The following is a 19,192-nucleotide window of genomic DNA, read 5'->3' on the forward strand; positions in this document are numbered from 1 at the left end:
AGGCCAGAACTGGGAAATCTCAGGGTGTGCACATGTTCAAAGACAGTGTGAAGGGGTATGTACATGCAAGGGGTGGAGAGTTGGGTAGGGCCCTGATGTTCAGGTGATACTCACCTTTGCAGATCTGTACAACTCCCATGATGATGATCAGGGCCAGGGCCAGGAGCTTCCCAGCTGTGAAAATGTCTTGAACTCGGGTGGCCCAGCGAACACTGGAACAGTTGACCCATGTGAGGAGCACTGAAATGACAGATCCCCAAACATACCCTCAGGGCTATAATGAGGCCCTCTGCACAGAAACAGAAACGCTCCTTGCTCCTGATGATGGGATTGTAACGGGCAAGCCAAATTTCCCTAAAGCTCAGCCCAGTGTCCAGAAACCTTGGCTAGGTTAATGGGTTACAAATGGGGATTATGTGCCACAAATTAGAGCTTGGTCAGAGCATGCCCTGCCCAGGGCTGAAAGCCAGAAGCAGGCATGTAAGTGTGGGCACTGGCTTTGGGGAAAATCAGCATCTGACCAGGGTGCAAGTGTGGGCTTTGTTTTCAGGTCACTATGCTCAGGAGGAGCCCTGAGCAGCTGGTAGATCCTGAATGTCATCTTCCTCAGCCTGAATTTGGGGCAATAGAGGTTAGGGGAATCTTTTGTTACCTGAGGTATAATTTACATAGAGTGAAATTCATTTTTCTAAGTGTACAGTTTGATGAGATTGAACAAACATGTTTCATTATTTAATCACTTCCACATTCTTTGATGTGTATTTACTTACGAGAGAGAGATGGAGCACGAGCGGGGTAGGGGCAGAGACAGGGAGGCACAAAATCTGAAACAGACTCCAGGCTCAGAGCAGTCAGCACAGCGCCTGATGTGGGGCTCAAACCCCAAACTGCGAGATCATGACCTGAGCTGCAGTTGGACGCTTAACTGACTGAGCCACCCAGGTGCCCCACTTCCTCACTCTTTATACGGAACATTTCCAACACCCTAAAAAGCGCTCTCTCTTGTACACTGTGCTCCTTTGAGGTCAGTCCCCTTCCCCTACCTCTGGTAACCATTAATTTGGCTTCTGTCACTAAAGTTTTGCCTTTTTTAGCATGTCACATGAACAGAATCATATAATATGTAGCCTTTTGTGTCTGGCTTCTTTCACTTTCTGTGATGCTTTTGAGATCCATTCATGTATGGCTGTGTATGTCAATAGTCTAGGCCTTTTATTGTCAAGTAGTACTCCATTTTATGTATCAGTTTTCTATTCACTGGCTGATGGACATCTGGGTTGCTCCCAGTTTGGGGCTATGATGAATAAAGCTGCTATAAACACTTGCACAGAAGTCTTTAAATGGATTGTAGATATCTTTGAGAAGGGTTTTCATTGCTCTTGAGTAAATACCCAGGAGTGAGATTTTGAGTCATAAGGTAAATTATTATTATTTTTAAAGTTTATTTATTTATTTTGAGAGGGGGGCAAGGGAGAGGAGAGAAAGAATCCCAAGCAGGCTCTGCACTGTCAGCGTGGAGTCCGACATAATGCTCGAACCCACGAACCATGAGATCATGACCTGAACCGAAGTCAAGAGTTGGATGCTTAACTGACTGAGCCACCCAGATGCCCCTAACTTTATTATTTTTTTAAAGGTTTCGTTATTAAACTTAAAAAATTTTTTTTAATTGAGAGAGACAAAGATAGCATGAGCAGGGGAGGGGCAGAGAGAGAGGGAGATATATAGAGAGAATCCCAAGCAGGCTCTGTATGACAGTGCAGAGCCAGATGCGGGGCTCGATCTCATGAACCTGTGAGATCATGACCTGAGCAGAAACCAAGAGTGGGACGCTTAACTGACTGAGCCACCCAGGTGCTCCAAAGATTTAATTTTTTTAAAAGTAATCTCTACATCCAGCGTGGGGCTCAAGCTCACAATCCTGAGATCAAGAGTCACATGCTCTACTGACTGCGTGACCCAGACGCCCTCTGAATGTATGTTTAACTTTATAAGAAACAGTCACACTGCTTTCCAGAGTGGCTATATCTGTTAGTATTCCCACCAGTGACAACAGGTAGTTGTGGCTATATCAGGTGGTATTCCCACCAGTGACAACAGGACGAGTTCCTGTTGCTCTGCATCCTTTCAGCATTTGGTATTGTCAGCTCCAAAAGTTGGGCTATTCTAGTGGGTATGCAGTGGTATCTATCTCATTGTGGTTTCCATTTGCATTTCCCTAGTGAGTAATGATGTTGAGTATGTTTTCATGTGCTTATTTGCCACTATCCCTATATCTTCTTTGGTGGCATGAGGGCTTTTAACTCTGTTTTATTTCCTAGGAGTCATAGGGCTCCCACAGAGATCCCAACAACCTGGAGCCTCCAAGGGCTGGAAGAGAGTTGAGAGGCTGAATCCTACCACCACACTCACCAAGCAACCTGGGGGAGCCTGTGCCATAGGAACAGGACTCATACATGCTTAGGAAGAGCTTGAGAACAAAGGGAAGTTAAAATCCTCTTATTTCTCCCTCTAGTCCTCTAAAGGTAAAAGTCATACATGTAAAAGCACCAGATCTCATTTGCAACTACATGAGTGGAACTAGAGGGTACTATGCTAAGTGAAATTAGTCAGTCAGAGAAAGCCAAATACCATATGACTTCACTCATATGAGGAATTTAAGATACAAAACAGATGAACATAAGGAAAGGGAAGTAAAAATAATATAAAAACAGGGAGGGGGACAAAACATAAGAGACTTTTAAATACAGAGAACAAATTGAGAGTAGCTAGAGGGGTTGTGGGGGGGGGATGGGCTAAATGGTTAAGGGGCATTAAGGAAACTACTCCTGAAATCATTGTTGCACTATATGCTAACTAAATAAATAAATTATTATAAAACAAAAACAAAAAACACCAGATCTCTTCTCAAGCTCTGGCCAGGCCTCTGACTTCACTTGAACAGCTAATCAAGTTATATCAATACTTGATCCTTAAACTGCCCTTTTACTTTTCAAGAGTTTTCCAACCTTACTTGATTCTGAGAGCGTTTCAGTAAGGGTAAAGACCTGATGTTATTATCTGCCTGTAACCTTTCTCCCTGCACCTCTTCTACCTGGCAAGCTCCTTCTCATCTTTCAAGATCCAGCTCAAATGTCACCTGTTCGTGAGTCTTTATTATTTTACTTATTCCTGACAATGTGACTGCAAGGTAAGATATACCAGCTGCATTTTATAGACAAGGAACAAAGTTTGCCCCTCCTCTCTACCCCCAGACCACTTTCTTTATATTTAGTTTTGGCATCTAGTTCTTTGTATTATAATGATTTGTTCCTTTTTCTCTGTCTTCATGTAGGCCAGGAAGGCGGGGACTGTGACTTTTCAAGCTTTTAATCCCAGGGCATCATTAGTGCCTGCAAATAGCAGGTGCTCAACAAATATTTAATACTTGGATAAAGAAAATGCCCCATATCATTAGACCTGAAATCTCATTTTAGTCTACACATTCTACAATGCACCGAATCTCCCCTGTTCCCCAGGAATCTCATCAAAAGAAGACACAATCCCCAGATGGTTGTACAGAGCCAAAAGGGCAACAGGAAACTTGACTTCAAGAGTAGAAACTCTTGACTCCTCATGGAGGAGCTGTTATCCAAGATGGTGTCATATAAGGAGAACCAAAACATGTTGTCAGAGGAAGGATTTTAAGTGCCTGAACAGGGAGAACATCTTGTAAATACTCGAATGTTCCAGATGGACTGAGACATCCTGATAAACACACATTTGGTTTATCTTACTCAATTCAAAAAGGATTTCAGGATCACATGCCTGGTGACAATCCAACCCAAGTCACTCTAAGCACCGGGGCCTGTGATCTGCTTCTCCTCAGGGCCCTGAGGCTTGCTAAATACAAGGCTGGGCCCCCGGGGCCCTAGGAATCCAGGCAGACACAAGCAATGACTTAAGGATAAAAGAGACTGATACATGAAAAGAAGATTAGGACACAATACCCATGAGGCTCAGGGATAGGTAAGGATTACAGATTAAGGAACCAGATTGTGATCACAGAGAAGAAAATTATCCTCTACCAAAGGGGAGGAGAGGGCATGGTGGAGAGGACACAGCAAAGTACTTGGAGGGAAATAAGAGATGAGCAGGACAACTCACAGAAACTCCTCTCCCCCAGCAGGTGTGGAGGGGGGGAATGTGGCCACCTCCTGGTAGGCTGGGATAAAAAACACAAAATCATCTCCTTAGGAGGGGACTTTGTCAAGGCAACCAGAAAGATTCCTTCAGTCAGCTCCACAGTAGTGCTGGGGGATGGGAGATGTTTGAAGGAAGGGATAATTTGTCAAATAAACTTGCTGTGGGTGTCTTCTGTCCCACCTGAGCTTATCTCCACAATTTCACAAGAACCCAGCCCTTGACTAATATTTAACCTTTTACCTTTACAGGGATCTTTCAGAAATAAAAAGAGAAATCCTGAGAATGAGGTGGAGAGACAGGCTGCCTGTGACACTAATCTCCTTAGAACAATGGCTGCAGGCCCTATATCTGACCCTTTACCCTGAAGTTGGGTGATCACAGCATGTGACTGAGGGGAAAGAGGGCACTTTGAGTCTCCTGCTACCACAGGACACCTTTCCTCACAGCAGGCTGAAACCCGAGCCTCCAACCAGAGAGGAAAGGTCAGTGAGTGGAGGCAACACTGTCGGATGCTTGCCAAGTCCCTGCCCTGCTCAGGCCTTCTGTTTCTGCCTGTCTACTACCCAGAACCCCTTTCTGTTGTTGATGACTGTGTCCCCTCTCTCTTCTCAGCCAGACCCTGCATTATGCATGTTTGAGAGACAGTGACCTCAGGGAAGCCACATGTAGATGGGGACTAGTGGCCAACTACAGCTTGAAATGTGAGGAGTTTCTTCCATCCATCCATCTATCCATCCATTCATCCATCCATCCATCCATCCATCCATCCATCCATCCATCCAAACATCATCTATAAAGGGCCTACATATTCTAAGCACTCTGGTAGAGTGCCTAGGGGAGTTATAAGTAAGACACAAGTTCCTGCCCACAGGGAGTTGACAGCCTAAGGGGGGATGTTGGGTGAGCTAAAAGATAATCATGCAACAATGATCATGCCACAATGTGGTGGCAGCAGAGCTCTTCATGGAAGCCAGTGGGCTAATTCAGCCCAGGGGAATCAGATGCTTCCTATAGGAGGGAGAGACCCTAACAGAAAGAAGAATTTTATAATTTTGGCCCAGCTGGATAAAATAAATAAGAAGGCATAAGATTCTTGTTCTTGTCCATTGTAATTTGGCTGTGAGGTGGTTGCTGCTTCTCTAGAGGCCTCCATGGAATCTTAGACTTATCTGTATTTCTTGGGCATTTTCTCCTCTCTCTTTTGTTTCCTTTCTGTTTGCTGGGTTAAAAAAAAAAAAAAAAAGACTATCAAGAAGATGCTGAAGTCAGGAGTTGGTTACTTAATCTGCCAAGTTGGAAAAGGTGACAAGGTGACACCTTAATGTCAAGGGACAGGAGGGGTACAAAAAACAAGACAGGCAGGAGTAGGGAATTTAGAACCCAGCAATCTTTTTTTTTTCTTTTAAGTTTACTTACTTATTTTGAGAGCGAGAGTGTGTGAGCAGGGAAGGAGCAGAGAGAGAGATGTAGAGAGAGAATCCCAAGCACACTCTACACTATCAGAGTGGAGCCCAATGCAGGGCTCAATCCCATGAACTGTGAGATTATGGCCTGAGCCAAAATCAAGAGTCAGATGTTTGACTGACTGAGCCACCTAGGTGCCCCCCAGCAATCTTGTGCCCTGCTCAGAGCACAGGGCCTCTCAACTGCCAGATAGGAGAGGTGGGCTCAGTACTTCCTGTCCATGGGAAAACTGTAAGACTGAAAGAGAGATGCAGAGTCCTCGGGTTGATGACAATGCAGATCCTGTCACTGACCTGGACAATGTCCACTGTAGAGAGGGTTGGCAAGCTCCTGTATCCTGCAGAGAAGACTGAGTCCCCTCCCAGCCCTGATCCTCAGACTCTGATCCCTTGGGGACTCGCAGAAGCTTCTCCTTCACTTCCTCCCTCGGATGATGACATCAGAACTCATGGGGCCAGTGGTAGGCAGAGAAATGACCATCCCAGAGATGTCAACATCCTAATCTTGTTAGCATGTTACTTTATATGGCAAAAGAAAATTTGCAAATGTGAGTAAATTAAGAAACTTCAGATGGGGAGATTATTGAGGATTATCTGAATGAGTGCAATGTAGTCACAAGAGTTCTTATAAGAGGAAGGCAGGGAGGGTCAGAGTTAGGAAAAGAGACATGATGTCAGAAACAGAAGTCAGAGAGGGAGAAAGAAAGATCTGAAGAAGCCATGCTGCTGGCTTTGAAGATGGAAGAAGGGCCATGAATCAAAAAATGTTAAGGAGTCTCCAGAAGCTGGAAAACACATGGAAACAACTGTTCCCAGAGCCTCTAGAAAGAACACAGCTTTGCTGACACCTTGAGTTTAGGATTTCTGACCTTCAGAAGTATAAGACACCAAATCTGTGTAGTTTTAAGTCACTAAGTTTGTGATAATTTGTTGTAGCAGCAATAGGAAGCTAATACAGGGCCAGGCACCACACAGAAAGACCAGAAGGCAGGTGGCACACCTTGAAACAGCAAACCTTTTAAAGAGTAACCAGACAGCATATCCAAGACCCCAAAGGAGTGCCTGTCCACAGACCTTGCAGAACACCTGTGGAGGAAAGAGGTGGGGCCCTCTAGAAGTGGTCAGTGAAAGTGAAGTCACGCATGTGCTGACCTAGCTGGCAAATTTCCACACCAAATGACAGCATCCCAACTCTTCCACACCCCCAGGATCCTATAGCTAAAGTGTTACTGCCTCCTGTTCCTTCCCTTTGTAATTCTATACAGTAGTAAACAGGCTCACCCTCCAATAACTCTAGCTGTAATTTTCTTTTCTTTTTAGTTTTTTAATGTATTTATTTTTGAGAGAGAGAGTGCAAGCTGGGGAGAGGCAGAGAGAGATGGAGACACAGAGTCCGAAGCAGGGTCCAGGCTCTGAGCTGTCAGCACAGAGCACGACATGGGGCTCGAACTCACGAACCATGAGATCATGACCTGAGCCGAAGTCAGACACCTAATTGACTGAGCCACCCAGGCACCCCTAGCTGTGATTTTCTTCTCACAAAAATTTGGGGCAAAAAAACACTCCTAGTATCCCTCCTTCATGCAACCCCAGGTTCTCATCCAGTCTCCTCCATATTCCATGAAACTTCAGGCCCACACACACAACCCAGATATACATACAAATGGAAGCCCAAAAGTCTTAAACTTCTTACAAGGTGGGTATAGCCCTGGAATGCTCACAAACATGGTTCCTTTGTTCTCTGCCCCCATGGTTTTATTGGTCTCCTAATTTTACTGACCAGAGGCTATAATCACAGACATAGAGGAAGTCAAGATGAAAAGCTAAGAGATGGGCTCAAGTGTCCTGAGACTGGGTTCCTTCCTCAAGTCAAAGGATAGAGTGGCCACAATGTGCACTATCTTGCAGTGGACAACACTGAAAGTGCCCTGGCAGAGCCCATTCTGGGACTTTCCCAGGTTGAGTCAACCCAACCCAACCCCCCAGGAAGGGAGGCGAGGTTAAAGGATTAACAAATTTTAGAAGGGAAGAACATGAACAACATGTTTTGGGAACCTTTACCTTAGATGGATATATTATAGATTATAGGTAAAAGAGACAATTTAAAATTAATCTCTCTAGTCCATCTTTAAACAGAACATCAGTGACTTGCAAGCATAAAATAACTAAAATTTCCATTTAGAAAATGGGTTAGGGAATGGTGGGGCTGGTTTTAAGTATCTGCAACCAGCACAGGCCAGGTTTATGTCTTCAGGTACTCCCTTGCTTCTGGACACAGGACTCTGGCCTGTTGCTGAGCTGGGCTGGCAAAGGGTCATTTTATGTCTTCATCAGAGGCCAAGTGAAGACCTTCCCACATGGAACCCCAATCTCATTCCTTTTGCTAAGCCAGCTCTGCTCCATGTCATGTCGTTCAGGTGTGATGAGGTGAAAGCCAGGATGGGGCCATTTGGATAGGGAGCTGGTTAAAAAAAATTTTTTTTAATGTTTATTTATTTATTTTTGAGAGAGAGAGAGAGACAGAGTGTGAGCAGGGGAGGAGAAGAGTGAGAGAGAGACACAGAATCTGAAGCAGGCTCCAGGCTCTGAGCTGTCAGCACAGAGCCCGATGTAGGGCTTGAACTCATGAACTGTGAGATCATGACCTGAGCCGAAGTCAGAGCTTAACTGACTGAGCCACTCAGGTGTCTTTCCCCACAAAAAATTTTTTACATTTATTTATTTTTGAGAGAGAGAGAGAGAGAGAGAGAGAGAGAGAGAGAGAGAGAGAGAGAGACAGTGGGGTAGGAGCGGTGGGGGAGAGGGGTACAGAGGATCCAAAGCAGGCTCTGTGCTGAGAGCAGAGAGCACGATGTGGGGCTTGAACCCACGAACTGTGAGATCATGACCTGAGCTAGAGTCTGATGCTTAACCAACTGAGCCACCCAGGTGCCCCTGTAACAGTGATCAGGGAGCGTGTGGGTAGCTCAGTTGGTTGAGCTTCCAACTCTTGATTTTGGCTCAGGTCATGATCCCAGGGTCATGGGATCAAGCCTCGTGTCTGGCTCCACACTGAGCATGGAGCCTGCTTAAGATTCTCTCTTTCTCTCCCTTTGTCCCTCTTCTTCACTCACACTTTCTCTCTAAAGAAAAAGAAAAAGAAAAAGAAAAAGAAAAAGAAAAAGAAAAAGAAAAAGAAAAAGAACTGTGCTCAGAAGAATGAACTAGTTGGGGCTCTCCTTGTAGAAAGCCCCCAAACTAGGGGGAAATGTTTGAGGCTTTTGCCCTACTATCCAGAGGCACATTTCTAGCCTTATGAGCAATCAGAGCCAGGAACTGACCTGAGAGACTCAGAATGTCATTTTATACAGAGTGGAGGAAGACCCCAACTAATGTCCTCCTGGCCCCCAGTTTCTCAGTTGCTTATTCTCCCACTACATCAGCCTTTATTTTATCATATACACATTGCCCTGCATTCCCTTTGCCCATTCCTACATTCTCTTTCTCCTGCTCCTGTCAGTGGTACTCAAGATCATTGCTGAAGTGCCACTCTGAGTCAGTCACCTGAAGATACCAGCTAGTCTGCTTTCAGGCTAGCAGGAAATGAGATGCCAATGTGGCAAAGGGGAAGACTAAGATGGCTACCCCTCAGAAACCAAAAGAGTCGCCTCCATTGCTCCTAGAGCTTTAGAAAATTATTTCCCACTGGCAGTCTTGGTTCTCTGCCTTTGTATCCCCTTCTCTGGCCCCTTGTCAATGTCACCATCACTTGTTCTCTTGAACTCTGGGAACTTCTTTAGGATTTCTTGGTCTTGCTGTCTCATACCTTTCTCAGGAATGGGCTGGAGGCAGCTTGGAACAACTTGTTTTTGTTTAGCACTTCCAGAACTAGGTCTCTCTGTCTTTTCAGATAAGAGAAAACAGAGAAAGTGGGGGGAAATGCCCAGACTTGTCAAAGTCCATAAAGACAGGTGATGAAGAAGAGAGGGAAAGAGAGAGCCTGAGAAACAACAGTGGGGAGGAAGGAAGAGGAGGGACAGTACACATTGATATGAGTAAGGGAGAAAGAGCCTGAGAGATGCAGCACAGAGAAGGCCAGGACAGAAAAAAGATATAATGCACTAAGCAAACAGCTGCTGAAAGGGGAAGCTGTGACGCCACTTTGTAGAAATCAGAACACCCTGTTCCTCTCCAGAGCTTCAAAATAACCACCTTTCTGGGATGGAGCTCCCAGACCTCTGAAGCAGCCATAAATTTCACCTGGGTCATAGGCATTGGTTTCTTAGTCTCACCTTCTGCTGGGGCACACACTTCTCCTCCTTCCGCCTTCTGCCATGCTCTGCCAGCTCCCCCTAACTCCCTCCCTCCAGACCTGGAGCAAAAGGGGCAAGGTGACGCCCCTTAGACCAGCCCTCCGGTGCCCAGGCTGGAGCAGCAAGCCTGTGAGCACTCAGCCCGCAGGAGGGGGTGTGGTGACACTGAGCTCTGTGATAGGCTGGACAGGGCTCCTTGGCCAAGTCTCCCGTCCTGCTCTTGGAAGGATCTGGGCACGTGTTTCTAATTGTGGAGAGGCTGCTTGGGCTTGGCTTGCCTAACCTCAGCCATTTCCAGAACTAGGAGGTTACCAGTGCCAGCTGCCAAAAGACGCTGATACGCAAAGAAAACAGAGAGCCCTGTTTGAGATCTAACAAACACAACCCAAGGCTCTGATAAGGTTCCAGGTTTGCCCACATGGGCCAGACTGAGCTATCTTTCCTTCTATGAGTCCTCAGAGAGACCTGGGGGGAAAGGGGTGTGAGTGGAAAGACACAGCCAGCTTCCTAGAATCCTTCCCTGTTCACCCAGGGTGAGACATTTTTCACACGGGGTGAGGAGTTGTATTATAAAGTCCCAAGTTGTTGCCTATCTAAAACAAAGGCTGGTATTATGGTAAGTATAAATAACTTGACTGATGAAAGACAAAAACATCAAAACAAAGCAACAGCAATAACACCAAAATCAATCAAAGCAGCCCTTTCCTATAAACTAAGCTTTGATCCCAGCTTCTGTAAGGTCCACAATGGGGCTGTGAAACAGATCTTGCACCATGCTATAGTAACGTTTTGTCCTTCTCCAGCCCTTTACATCTGGAAGCATTCTTCCAGCTAAGCTCCCACCCATGCTGCCCTACCCCCCTCCCTGGCTCTCTCTTCCCCTTCCTTCTTATCCTGACCCCTCCGTGCCAGTTGCTAGACCTGGAGTTTCTGCTGAATCACCATCTGGGACTTAGTTTAGCCAAGAAGCCCAAACTCCCAGCTCAGCATTTTCCAAGAGCTGAGTAGTTCTCTCTTCAGCATGAACTAAACATGGCTTCTGAGCTAGGGTAGGGATGGGGTGGGGTGGGGGGAGAGAAAAATGGAAAGCAGCTGGAAAGCAGGGGAGACAGACCTAGTGCACCATGCCACCTCTGAGTTACATTTTAATCCTACTCATTATTGTCTCAGCACTGGCCTCAAAAATTCCTGTTATCTCATCCCCCCAATTCTCAGGGCAGATGCCTCCCAGACAAAATGGGAAAGGGAATGGGGCAGGTTCTGTGGGGTCTGCACAGAGCTCAAGAGGGCTAGCCTCACTTTTCATCACCCTCAGCCTTGGAGGAAAGGGTGTGAGTCTTGGGAGGTCTGGTTGGTTCTTGGGCTAGAACACTTGTGGGCTCTGTTGGTGTCACTGAAGCTTATAAGCATGGACCCAGGCTGCAAAATTCCCAGGATTGGTTCAGTTATAACCCTACTCCAATGGCAGGTAGTACTTATACTTGCTAAACTCTCAAAAACAAATCTTCCCTCTCATCTTTACCCCAAAACTCCCTGTAACATTAGGCCCCACTCCCAGTAGTCTTCTAGTTTTATATTCTTGGGTATGTGAAATAAATGTGAACTTCATAAACCACAGGCTCTGGCTCCTCTTGGTAAAACAAAGTCAGCAACAAAAGGCCAGAGGAGAATTTAATCTGCAAGGCTGGTTTGAGAAAGTTAGCAAGCTGTTTCCATCCTAGTGGAAGCTGAACTACTAGAAAACTCCCTGTTTTAGGAAGCCTCAATCCCATTTATTACTCTCTCAAGTAGGGCTGGACACATTCCCAGGAACAAGTTCCTCATTCCCCAATTTCCAGGACTTTGGCTATTTGGACCCTTTGAACAGCAAACTCCAGTCTAAGAGTGAAAGCTGGAGACTAGAAGAGACACTATGGGAATCCAGGAAAGAAGAGGTGATCTGGACCAGGAATTGAAGCATATTGAAACTAAAAAGAAGACAAAGAAACTGATCTGAGAACAGAACTAGATTTAGACTAATGGACAGAAGTGTCCAACAACCAATGGATCTCTAGATCCAAACTCTAGAATTTGCTGTGATATTTGTAATTGCTTACTATGATATATAAACTATAGAGCACTTATTGGTAGTTGTTCTTATTAGAGCTCAAGATTGGATCGCTCTTAAGAAATGTTCACTGGGTGTTGTATGGAAACCAATTTGACAATAAATCTCATATATTGGAAAAAATAATAAAATAAAAGTTAGATAGTTCTAAAATAAAAAAAAAGAAAGAAATGTTAAGATGAGGATAATAGGCACAAAAGATACTCAAGAGGTCTTATAGGGCAGGGAGGAGGTGAAATGGCACTGAAGAGCAGGTGTTTACTCTGCCATTATAGGCATGAATTCCAAAAGCATATGGAATGCCTTCCTCAAGTCCCAGCAACAGATCATGAGTATTGGAGAGTGAATGGGAAGGGTGAATGGGAAGGGAAGTGAATCGTGAGTATTGGAGAGACAGATGGGCCAACTCAACACAGTATGAACCACACCAATGACAAGGCATTAAAATATAATCCAGTGTTATCCTCAATTTATTTCACTTGCATTCCAGTGAGAATGTGCCATCCTTGACTCCCCAATCACCATAATCACCAGGTCCTGTAAATTCTACCCTGTAAATGCCAAATACATCTATTTCTGTATACCCCCACAACTCCATCCCTAATTCATATCACTGTCATCCCTATCCTGGATTCCTGTAACCACATTATAACTGGTCTCCTTGCCTCTGATCTTATTCCCCTCTCCAATTCATCCTTTACTCTTGCAGCCATGAGTTTTCTAAAATGTAAATATGATCATATCAATTTTCTGAAACCCTTTAATGCTGTCCCACTGCTCCTAGAGTAAAGCCCAATCTCTCTGGCATGGCCCAGAAGGCCCTTTCATGGCTGAGTCTTCACTTCTATCTACATTTCCTACCTCTTAGTCTATGCTGTGGCTATACTGAATCACCTGAAGTTCCCCTAAGGGGGAATGTTCTTTCCTGTTCCTAGACCTTGGCACATGCTAATCCTTCCTGCTATAACATTCTCCCTGTCCCATCCCATTCCACTTTTCTCTCCATGCTGAATGTTGCCCTATCTCCAACTGGTCTTTCCTCAACTTATATGTAATTTTCTCCAAGATTTTCCTCAACCACAGTCCCTACTCCCATTTCTTTTTTTTTTTTTAATTTTTTTAATGTTTATTTATTTTTGAGAGAGAGACAGAACGTGAGTGGGGAAGGGGCAGAGACAGAGGGAAACACAGAATCTGAAGCAGACTCCAAGCTCTGAGCTGTAAGCACAGAGCCCAATGTGGGGCTCGAACTCACGAACCACGAGATCATGACCTGAGCTGAAGTTGATGCTTAACTGATTGAGCCACCCAGGCGCCTCTACTCCCATTTCTGTTATATCTAGCTCTGCTTGGATGTTGTCCTCTTGGGGAATTTACAAGTTAGAACTGAAATTCCTTGTGTCTTTGTCAGAATCATCCGTTGGACTGTGGGTTCCTTGCTACAGGAACGAAGTATCTTCATGTCTAACACAGTCCCTGAAGCAGAACAGACACTCAGTTATTCGAGAATAATTGAATGATTCTGTATCCCCTGTGGTACCTGGAAGACACACATATGGACTCAGTAAATGTTTATTAAGTCTTAACTTCCTGCTGCTGCCACCGCAAATGAGAATGAGGTTTTTTGGTTTACTGTTGTATCTCCTGTGTCTCAAACAGTATCTAGCACATCATGGGCACTTGATAAATCTTTGTTGAATGAACAAAGTGTTGAGATTCTCATTTATATAATGCTTCCCAAGAGTCCCAACTCCTTTCTAGGTTGTATTGCTCTACAGCAGACTTTTGAGCAACAACCTGGGGTAGCCACCCTGAGGAAGGCTTCCAGCCAAAGACCTGCTCAGTGCTCCTCAGGGCTTTGCGGAGGTGGTGGAAGGCAGAAAGAGAGAACACATTGTGAATGCTCGTCACAAACACTAGACAGTTGAAACATTTCATTTTGGGGGCGCCTGGGTGGCGCAGTCGGTTAAGCGTCCGACTTCAGCCAGGTCGCGATCTCGCGGTCCGTGAGTTCGAGCCCCGCGTCAGGCTCTGGGCCGATGGCTCGGAGCCTGGAGCCTGTTTCCGATTCTGTGTCTCCCTCTCTCTCTGCCCCTCCCCCGTTCATGCTCTGTCTCTCTCTGTCCCAAAAATAAATTAAAAACGTTGAAAAAAGAAACATTTCATTTTGATTCGTCCTAGATAAACTACATTGCTCCTTCTTAGTAGTCAATCACCATGTCCAGCTGATTCTACTCCTAAATCTTTCTGGTTTTTGTCACCTTGTAACTTCATTTTTATTTCAGGCCAGGATTTCGCTGGCCTGGACAAATGTTTAGCCTGCTAACTCGTCTTCCTGCTTCAAGTGTCACAGTCTTCACTCAGATGTGAGCCTAATCATGTTACTCATCTGCTCAATATCCTTCAGTGGTTCCCCATGCCTTGGATGAAGCCTGCTCTCTCCTGTATGATATATAGGATCCTTCGAGATCTGGCCCCTTCTCACCTGTTCAACCTCATCTCCTATCACTCTCCTGGGCTCCATCCACACAAAAGTACTTGCTTTTCTCCAACATGTCATTTCTCTCTTGACACAAAGTCTTTCCTGCGCCCATCCCTCTACCTGGCTGTTCTATTTCATGCCTATCTGGAGCCCACCTACTTACCATTTTAGATTTGGCTCAATCTGGGAGCCTTACCTAGCATTCCTCTGGCAACTTTGAAGGACATTTCTTTGTGTTGCACACACTTTTGTCATCACATTGTATTGTAATTATTTGTTTGTACACCAATGTCTTCAATAGCCTTTAACCTCTTCCCAGACTCTATAAATAATGCCTTATCATCGCCCCTCAGTGTTGGAGCTCAATATGGTGATTAACTGATAGATTTGCAGTTTCTTTCTTTTTTGAAAAGCCACTTACAAAATAATTTTAGTCTCTATGAATCATAAAAATGAAAAACGAGATTTTAGTCAAATTGACAACTGAGTAAAAAATTAAAGAGATTTTCAATATGCAGGTGACCCTTGAACGATATGAGTTGGAGCGTCACAGGCCCGCTAAAATGTGGATTTGTTACAGCACAGCACTGTAAATGTATTTTCTCTTCCTTATGATTTTCTTAACGTTTTTAGCTTACTTTATTGTAAGAATACAGTATATATAATCCATACAACATACACAATATGTGTTAATTGGCTGTTTATGTTACTGGTAAAGCTTCTAGTCAATAGTAGGCTAAGTGCAGTTAAGTTTTTGGGAAGTCAAAGTTATATGTGGATTTTCAATTGTTCAGGGAGTCAGCATCCCTAACCCCTCCATTGTTCAAGGGTCAACTGTATTTAGATTTTATTTATTTATTTATTTTTTAATAAATTTTTTTTTAACGTTTATTCACTTTTGAGAGAGAGAGAGAGAGAAACAAAGCGTGAGCAGGGGAGGGGCAGAGAGAGGAAGACACAGAATCTGAAGCAGGCTCTGGACTCTGAGCTGTCAACACAGAGCCTGACACAGGGCTCAAACCCATGAACCGTGAGACCATGACCCGAGCCAAAGTCAGACTGAGCCACCCAGGAACGCCTGTATGCTAGACGATGTATGGGGAAAGAAGACAACCTGGATATACATGGATTAAATCTGGGCAGTCTGTTTGTCTGGATTCATACATATAAGGATTATGAGACATCCAGAGAACTCCGGGAATTAAGGAGGGCAAGAAAGCAATGCTGTCCAGGCATCTGAGGCAACAGGTTTAGTAAATGGAGATAAATTTGGGGTTAGAGAATGTGAAAGAAACCTCAAAGGAAAATGAACCAAGACTAAGGGATTTAGAAATTAGGAAAGACTAGAACCCTCTGATGTCAAGGTATTAATTTGCAAGAGACTTGCAAAACAATACACACGTTTATCTATCATAGCATCCTGCATCAAGGACCTGAAAGCTTTCCACAGAGGAATTGCAGAGCAAATCAGAGTTAAAAATTACACAAATAGTGAAGTTCTTTCTCTCCCAAGCTGCTCAAGGAAGAAAAAGAAGGAGAAAGAGAAAAAGAAGAAAAAAAAGGAGGAGGAGAAGGAGGAAAAGGAGAAAAGCAGAAGCAGGAGGAGGAGGAGAAATCTGAAGCCCTAAAAGACTAGCCTCTTAGGAATCTCAGTAGAGAGATAGAAAATAAGATAAGAAGCATTTTTTACTTGTGAAATGCATGCAGCGCACTCTTGTCCCCTCAGGGTGAGAAAGGAGAAGGAGTTTTTTTAGGACAGGCATTCAGGGGGGAAAGGGTACTTGAATGAGAAGGAAAAATTCTACTTTAGCTTCTGGACATGACCCTAGCTCCCAAAGCCAGGAAGGAGACCAAGAGCGGCTTGAGTGAAAGGTGGCCCAGTCCCAAGGAGAGGGAGACAGATCCCAAAGGAAAACCCAGTGTTAGGAAGCAAGAAGCACAAATGGGGGACCCCAGAACACCTGAAGCTCCTTCAGTGTCAATGGGACCTCTTTGTTTATAACTAGAAACTCAGGCAATTGCCAAAAGATATAACTAAATGATAAAACAGCAAGCTGCAGAAATAACCTGTCAATATGTCTGTCTATATGTCCAGACACATACATGGAGAGATGAATTTTACTTAGAATTAGAAAGATACCTATCAACTGTTAGCACTGCCACTGGGCAGGGGAAGACTGTGACAGTAAGGGGAAGTTTTCACAGTCGACCAACTTTATATAACTACTTGAATCTTTTACCTAGAGAATATAATCATTTATAAATTAGTAAAAAGACAAAGAAAGAAAAGAGAAACACTCAAGGAAATCACAGAAGAAGGCATCAAAGCCAAGTTTCAACACTTCCTGGTCCCCCTCTTTCTTAAGTCCTTCCTCCCACTCTGGAGAAGGGAGAAAGGCTTTTCATTTAATTAGAATGTAAAATACATTCTTTTTTTCTTACTGCCTGGTGGCAAGGGATATTCTGCTGACTCAGCAGTGAATAATCAGCTTTGACCTACATAATAGAATAACTCAAAGTGGCAGCTGCAGTTGCATAAGCAGATCCAGCTCTGCAGTTCCTTCTCCCTCCCCACCCCCACCCCCAACCTGCCAGGCTCCTAGCAGGCAAGCCAGTTATAGCAGGTTCTCTCCACCCCCAACTGGCTGTCCCACCACCATTTCTCATCTGATCTATTTTGGCCCCAACACAGAACCAGACTTGACCTCATCTCTTCCCTCCCATGGCCAACTCCAGCCAGGGGCCCATGGGGTCTCCCTGCCAGGCTCCCCACCCAGTCTTCCTGCTCCCTCCATGATATACCTCTTCACAGAGGGTGGCCTTAAAAATTCGCATCCTACAGTGGGTTAGGCCTGTCATCAGTATACCAAAATGACACAGCAGAAAGCAGAACTTTTTATTTCAATACATTCAGACCATCCCAAACTTTCTACTGATTCTCTCAAAAACCTGACTAGACTGGGCCACTCTTGGCTCTACTGCCAAAGAACACTGGGCCTATTTTTACACAGCTGGCTTGCCTGGCACCTGCAAAGAGGACAGGGTGCTGGAATAAAAGATAATAGCATTTAAGGAAAGTAGCATCCATCAAGCCTTCTGGACAGTTGGTTCCTTTTTCACTGAATACCTTAAGAGATGATTAGAGGGCCTATAGAAGTGGATTCCAAAAACAGAAAAAAAAAAAGTATTCAACAAACCAGAAAACAGAACTTTCTTTGCACAGACTCAAAGCAGCTGGTAGCATCTGGTGAGAAAATGTGAGTGTGTGGCTATGTCTGCACGTACACCCCTGCCGGGAGAGGGGTCATGGGCTCCACATGGCCTTCACATTTGGGAAGAAGTGGGTAGCACAAGGGGTTAGGTAAGGAGCTATTTTCCATTTCCTCCAAAAGAAATAAGGAGAAATAAGTTTGGGTTTTAGATTTTTCTGCTTATGAAGGTGAAAAAGTACTTGAATACCTAGCTCAAGGACAATGAAAAATTCCTGTCTCTGGAGAACAAGATTGACCAATGTTAAGTTGGAGATAATCTCTCTGCAGTTCTACTTAGGAGGCAGAGGACAGGTCAGATAAGCTTTATTGAACCTTTAATGGCAGGAATTGGGAGAGGACAGGACTTTGTCATTTTGTCATCAGAGTTTCTAAATTCCTCCTTGGCTTGGTGCTAGCAGTGTCTAGTTGAGGAGTGGGCTGTGGAGGGGACAAGGCACAACTGTCTTTCCAGAGCTGGGCTATAGGCAGGAGATAACCTTGTCTGACCTGAAGGGGTATCTATGGGGCTATACAACTGCAGAGGGTCTTGGCACAAGGGATCAGCTACCCTTGGCAGTTTGGGGGAAGGCAAAGGAGGCTGTGGGGTCAGCTGCCAAGGCAACTCCATTGTGTGGCCTGGTTTTTCTCTGCGGGGACAGAGTGACCAGTCTCATGGTTGTCAATTTCTTGTTGGAGAGTAAGGGTGGCCTCCTGTCTGAGATACTTCAGCAGTATCAGCAGGAAAAAGGAAGCCGAGGCTGTGTGCACGAGACACTGAAATAGCAGTGGCCAGCACTTATGTGGTCCTCCTTCCTACCTCCATTAACCTGTCTGATGGCAGAAATAGCAACTCTTCCTGCATTCCCACGCCACCTTCCCCCTCCCCACACCTCTCCCAGCTCTGGATCCAGCTAGCAGGCAAGGACTGAGTGACCACCCTCAGTGACTACGTGACCCTGTGCTAAGAACATTTATTATCTCATGCAATCCTTACAACCATGACCTCCTGTGCAGGCAGGATTACAACCTCCATCTCACAGCAGGGTGGGGTGGGGAACTTTGCCAAGCACTTGCCACAATTAGAAAGTGGTGCAGAGATGCAGCCTCAGGCAACCTGGTTCTGGAGTCCACATTCCTTTGCCTCTAGGGCCATGAGCAGGCCTGACCAAGCACAGGGAATATACCCCAAATAAGTATCTTGGCCCCATAGTACCACCTGCTTGGATGGTAGGGGTCTCTCCTAGAGCTGTATACCACTGCCAAAGAAAGAGGGCATGCTTGGCAAGGAGACTACCCCTGTGAGAGGCCTCGGGGTGGGCAAGTGACCCCTCCTCTTCTTTCCCACCAGCCTGACAGAGGGAAAACATCAAGATCTGGGAAAAAGTGTGGTCCAGATTGTCACTGCCCGCAGC

General features: G+C 45.0%; 1 protein-coding gene across 2 annotated transcripts in view; it reads right to left on the reverse strand.

The window, feature by feature from the left end:
- SLC7A8 (solute carrier family 7 member 8) overlaps positions 1-19,192 on the reverse strand; it is a 51,967-nt gene that overhangs the window by 14,419 nt on the left and 18,356 nt on the right. Inside the window, exons 1-2 of one of the 2 annotated variants that reach the window (XM_058738546.1) lie at positions 9,920-10,032; positions 115-240 (exon numbers count right to left, since the gene is read on the reverse strand). In XM_058738546.1, coding sequence (XP_058594529.1) covers positions 115-139 — 25 coding nt within the window. In that variant the 5' untranslated portion in view covers positions 140-240; positions 9,920-10,032. Of the gene's footprint in view, positions 1-114; positions 241-9,919; positions 10,033-19,192 lie in introns of those variants that run through there. The other variant, XM_058738545.1, reaches the window with a different exon arrangement.

Source organism: Neofelis nebulosa, chromosome 7 (assembly GCF_028018385.1).
Source record: "Neofelis nebulosa isolate mNeoNeb1 chromosome 7, mNeoNeb1.pri, whole genome shotgun sequence".
NCBI classification, from domain to species: domain Eukaryota; kingdom Metazoa; phylum Chordata; class Mammalia; order Carnivora; family Felidae; genus Neofelis; species Neofelis nebulosa.